The sequence below is a fragment of the Suricata suricatta genome, chromosome 3 (assembly GCF_006229205.1).
Source record: "Suricata suricatta isolate VVHF042 chromosome 3, meerkat_22Aug2017_6uvM2_HiC, whole genome shotgun sequence".
In the NCBI taxonomy this organism is placed as follows: Eukaryota; Metazoa; Chordata; class Mammalia; order Carnivora; family Herpestidae; genus Suricata; species Suricata suricatta.
Window position 1 is genome coordinate 18,525,047 of NC_043702.1, and position 5,904 is coordinate 18,530,950.

A 5,904-nucleotide genomic window follows, 5' to 3' on the forward strand; every position below is an offset into this window, starting at 1 on the left:
CATATGATATGTGATTTTCTCTTCTGGCTTTTTCCACTGAGCACCACGTTTTGACCTTGTTGTTTAAACACTGCATTCAATGTATTCCATGGTGTGGCTGTTCCTTCAAAGCTTACTGAACCCTTTCCCTACTGTTGAACATTTGGGTTGTTTCTAAGCTTTGAGTTTTATAAATAATGCGGTGACAAATATCCTGTATACATGTGTCTACTTATTGGGTATTTCTATAGGGTAGATTTCTAGCATTGTAATTCCTGGATCAGAAGGTATGTGCACTAAAACAGATATGATCAAATTGCCTTCTTTACAGGGTGTGCCTATTTACCCTGCTGCCAAGTGTGGGCAATGACATTGTCTTCTATTCTGATGTTTTCTGACCCCCAAAACTATAGGACGTAGGAGCCTCCCCTTGACTCCCTGCAGCGGCTCCTCCAAATGACCAGAGTTGTCCTTTTGTTTTTCTGATAACTTTCTTCATATTCTTTTCCTTAATTTTAATGATTAAAGGCATTTTTATGGTGAATAGAACACACTCTACAGGTTGTAGAAAACTAGTGTTTGTTTATAGCTTTAAGAATAATGATACAGCAGGGGTGCCTGGGGTGCTCAACTGGTTAAGTGTCTGACTTTGGCTCAGGTCATGATTCCACAGTTCCTGAGTTTGAGCACTGCGCACAGAGCCAGCTTCGGATCCTCCGTCTCCCTGTCTCTACTGCCCTTCCCCGACTCTCACGTATGCGCGCTCTCTCTCTCTTTCTCAAATATAGATAAACATTAAAAAATAAAGAATAATGACATTCTTTCTGATATATGATATGATAATAATAACAAATATATGTAACAATATATAATAATCTATAATAATGATGATGATAATATAAATCCCAGTTATCCATAATCTGGGTAAAGAAAGACAGTATCCAGCACCCTCAATGTGTTCCTCCCTGATGGGTTCAAACCCTAAATAAACATTATCCAAACTTTGGCGGTAACCATTCTTTTTCTTTAGAGTCTGCACCTGTATTTGTGTGAAAGATTTGTAATGAGTCAATTTCACTAAACTGGAATATTGTTTCCTCAAACTCCCTTTCTTGCCTAGTTCCACCTCAGCCATCAGCCAGTAGAGACTTCTGGTGTGAGCTTGACAAGGTGGGGTGGAGCAGAAGCTGCATTCTTTTTATGCTCTGGAAGGTCTGCGTGAGACAGCAGGTGCTATTCTTTTTTTTTTTTTAATATTTATTTATTTTTGAGGAGGGGGAGGGGCAGAGGGGGACAGAGGATCCAAAGCAGGCTCTGAGTTGTCAGCACAGAGCCTGATGCGGGGCTCAAACCCACAAACCGTGAGATCATGACCTGAGCTGAAGTCAGACGCTTAACCGACTGAGCCCCCCAGGTGCCCAGCAGATGCTATTCTATGCTGTCCCTTGTTTGCTGGCTCCCCGTGTTAGCGTGGGGCGGCCGCTGACTCTGGAGCACTTCCTGCTCCTGAGCCAGGTGTGCTTCGACCTTCACGATGCAGCCATTGGCATCTTCAGCGGGCCATCCATACGTTGAACTTGAAGGCCAGGAGAGGCCAGTGAGGGTTTCAGTCTGCCCTTGCATGTTCCAGCGTGTCCTCACTGTTGTCTGCTTCACATGATCTTTCCTTCTCACTACCTGTCCCACCACTTCTAGTCCCAGCACCAGAAGCAAAGACAACAGCTTTGACCTAGACTGTTTAGCAAGCAATCACAGCGGCATGCAGTCAGGTCCCTATCACCATCTCTCCTCTAAGTGGGCCTGCTTTCCTAACTGAACCCTGCATGATAGAGCGCGTGTCCTCTGGAGAGGGTTTAGTGCTGCCTGTCTCTGAACTTTGTACTAGGCTCTGATTGTCTCTTTAACTGGGTTATGTACCAGCTCAGAATAGGGTAACCCCATCTGAGCTTGTCCCAAACCTGGATCTCAAGCCTCAGTTGGCTCTTAATGTTCTCATATGAGTGTAGGTCCTCAAGAAGTAGAGACCTACCTGTGCGAGAGGAATGCTTTGAGAAGTTCGTATATATATTTTCCCCCATCTATTTGTAAGGGGCCTGAAGTGTCACCACTAGAAAAGCAAAATATCTGAAAAAAATGAATTACCCTAGTAATTCTTAGTCCAGCTCTACTATGACCCAGCCATGAGATTTTGATGAAGTTGCTTTGCTTGGGCCTCAGTGTCCTCATTTATGTCCTACAAGGGTTGGCCAAGGGGGAGGGTTCCAGGTCTCTTCTGGCTCTGTTAATGCAAGGGAGGCATGGATTTCCAAGTGGGTCTGCATGTGATGAATTTCAATGTGACATGCAAATTGGAGGTACCTCTTTATGTCACCCAAGAGACTGTCCTGTTATCAGGAGCAAAGGAAGCCTGTGCAGTGGAGATGGGGAGGGATCGCTGTGGAGGAAGGCGGCATGAATTTGGGAGACAGACAAAGGATGGATGGTGGTTCATCTAAGTAGGGGTATATATCTCTAGGAGCAAGAGGGGCCCCACTCAGATGAAGCAGGCAGATCTAGACAGAAAGGAGCTGGTCCCTAGGGGCGCATAGGTGGCTCAGTCGGTTAAGCGTCTGACTTGGGCTCAGTTCATGATCTCATGGCTCTGTTTGTGAGGTCGAGCCCCAAGTTGGGCTCTGTGCTGACAGCCCAGAGCCTGGAGCCTGCTTCAGATTCTGTCTCCCTCTGTCTCTGCCCCTCCCCTGTTGTGCTCTGTCACACTGTCTCTCTCAAAAATAAATAAACCTTAAAAAAAAAAAAAAAGGAGCTGGGCCCTGCCAGTGGGACTCAGGCCTGAAAACATGGGAGGGAAGGAAGAAAACAACTCAAAGGCAGATCCGGGATTTGCCTCCTCCTAGTGATGGCTTGGTTGGTCAGTTCCTTGTGCCAAGGGAGGGAGGGAGGGAGAGAAAGAGAGAAACACTGACAGACACCTAAGTGCAACTTAATCTCTGCCTGATTGCTACTGGGCTTATTTTATCCTCTTATTTTCTTTGGAGAAGCATGCTTCCCTGTGCCCTTGTTAGAGGAGGAAAGAGCAGAGCCCCAGAACCAGAGTGAAACCTCCCAGTGACAGTGATCTCAGGGAGCCCTCTGGCCCATCTGCTGTGCCAGGTCTGAACACCACCGGTCCCTCTGGCAACTCGGGTGTTGTCTCTTGTAAATACACACTCGCCTGCCTTTCCCGCCTGCTGAATCAGAAGCTGCTCTGAAGGCTTGGCCAGCACGGCAAGTCACGCCTGGACCTGAGCTTAGCACAGTGCCTGGCACAGAAGGAGCTCAGACCAAGGGATGAATCGTTGCCTGGATTAATCCTGTTTGCGCTTTCCTGAGTTCGAAGTGCTCGTTCCCTGCCCCAAGAGATTTGCTCCTGCCTCCCTGGAGAGGCTTCTCTTCAGAGCCACAGCAACTGTCTGTTTGATTTAGTGGCCAGAGACTTGGTAACAGGAAGGGGATTGGAAGCTGGGAAAGTTTGGGAACTGTGCACTTCGACTCCCCTCAACACCTTACCGCCTTAGCAGGCAGCTCGGCGCTCTCTTGTCCCTTGCAGGGATGAGGCCTGGGAACAGGAGGTCTGCCAGGGAAGGCTCTGCCATATTCCAGAGCCCTGGGCTGACAGACTCTCAATACATACTGCCAAAGCAATGAGTCAAATCCTTTGTTTTGTATGGAAATCATTTCCCCGTTCTGCAAGAGTGTGCTTTTGGCAATCCCGAATGATGGGCGTGTGTGTGCACGCGTGTGTGCGCATGTGTGTGTGAGTGTACGTTTTGTGTGAGAGACTCAAAGTAGGGGTTGCTCAGGGGAGATCTCTGACCTCTTGCTCCTCAATCTAGCTGATTTGGTCAACACACTTGGCTTTTCTAATCCCACCCTTGACCCTCTTGACTATGGTTTCACCCAAAGACACAAGAAGCACTGGAAGACCCTGGAATGCATTTCCTTCCCTAGTTCATGACCAGCAACTACAGGCTTGGGCAGGAACGAATGAGGTAGAAAGCCTGGCCTCTGTCTCTACTTCAGCCCTTCTCCCTGTGTACTCAATAAATAGCAAAGGGGGTTACTTATTGTAAATAAATTTACACTTGGAAGCTATGCTCACCCTCATATAACTTTCCAGTTTGGATGCTTTTGCTGCACGTAATCAAATACTTGACTAAAAGTGGTTTATTAAAAAAAAAAAAGACATTTAATTCTCCCCTTTAACAAGAAGTTATTGGTAGATAGATCCATGGTTGGTTCAGTGGCTAAAAGCTGTCTTTTGGGAACTAGTTCTTTTTTTCTTTTTTTCATTGCAGTAAAATATAGATAACACAGAATTTACCATTTTTACATTTTTAAGTGTACAGTTTGGGGACATTAAGCACATCCACACTGTTGCACAAGTGTCACCACAATCCATCTTCAGAACCTTTCATCTTGCTCAGATGAGTTCTGTACACATTAAACAATAACTTCCCACTTTCTCCTCTCTGAAGCTCCTGGTAGCTATTATTTTACTTTTCATCTCTATGAATGTGACTCTTCTCGGTACTTCCAATAAGTGGAATCATACAATATTTTTGTCTGGCTTGTTTCACTTAGCGTAATGTTTTCAAGGTTCATCCATGTTGTAGCCTATATCAGAATTTCATAAAATTTTCAGACTGAATATAATATTCCATTGTACATATATACAACATTTTGTTTGTCCGTCACCCAATGAAGGACATTTGGGTTGTTTTCCCCTTTGGTTATTGTGAATAATGCTGCTATGAACACTAGTGTACTAATACCTGTTTGAGTCTCTGCTTTCAGTCCTTTTGGGTATAAACTTAGACGTGGAATTGACAAATCATATAGTAACTCTAGGTGTCATCTTTTGAGGCACTGTTTTTCATAGCGGCTGCACTATTTTACATTCCCACCAACACAAGGGTTCCATCAGTTTTTCCTTATCCTTGCCAACACTTGTAATTATCTGTTGTTATCAAATTGTAGGAATTCTTTATATATTGCAGATAGTAATCTGTGTAAGATGTATGATTTGCCAATATTTTCTTCCATCCGTGGTTTCCATTTCCACTCTGTTGATGGTGCCCTTTGATGTACACAAGGCTTTACCTTTGATGAAATCGAATTTCTTGATTTATTCTTTTGTTGCCTGTGCTTTTGGCATCTTACCCAAGGAACCACTGTCAACTCCAATTGTTATAAAACTTTTCCTTTATGGTTCTACTAAGGATTTTTATCACTGAAGCTCTCACGTTTAGGTCTTTGATCCATTTTGAGTTAACTTTTGTGTATAGCATAAGGGAAGAGGCCAAGTTCATTCTTCTGTGTGTGAAAGTCTAGTTTTCCCGGCATCATTTGTTGAAAGACTATCCTTCCCCCATTGAAGAGTCTAGGCACCCTTGTTGAAAACCATTTGACCATTTATGCTTGGGTTTCTTTCTGGGCTCTTCGTTCTCGGGTCCTTTTTATCCTTTGACTCCTTCTGCCTAAGTGTGTTGGGCACACTTTTTGCCTGTTTGTCACATTATATCCTACATTTAAAGGTGAGAATCAAGGGTGTGTGTGTGTGTGTGTGTGTGTGTGTGTGTGTGTGTGTGTCTTTTTTCAATCAGGAATACTTCCCAGGCATGCTCTGGCCCCAGCTGACTTCCTCTTAAGCAATGGTGCACTGAAGCCAGTTTGTACCTGCTTGTGAAAGCAGATCATTACATTTCCTAGATTTTTGTGAACTGCCTACTAAACACCAACACCCTTGAAATTGCCATGGTGGAAGCATTTACACCAGACAGCTTGGCAAATGCTACAAATCAAAACTTTTCTTCCCCCAGAAGAGAGATTGACCATCACACTATTGCCCTTGAATCTTATTAGTCAGAAGTAAATGATAAGGCCACT

At 44.5% G+C, this 5,904-nt stretch overlaps 1 protein-coding gene across 1 annotated transcript in view; it reads right to left on the minus strand.

Moving 5' to 3' along the window:
* Positions 1-1,407: 1,407 nt before the first annotated feature.
* The window catches only part of LOC115286940 (C-X-C chemokine receptor type 2-like), a 10,839-nt gene continuing 6,342 nt past the window's right edge, over positions 1,408-5,904 (minus strand). The window contains exon 3 of the mRNA XM_029933275.1: positions 1,408-1,555. Within this exon, the coding sequence (XP_029789135.1) occupies positions 1,408-1,555 (148 nt within the window). The remainder of the gene's footprint in view (positions 1,556-5,904) is intronic.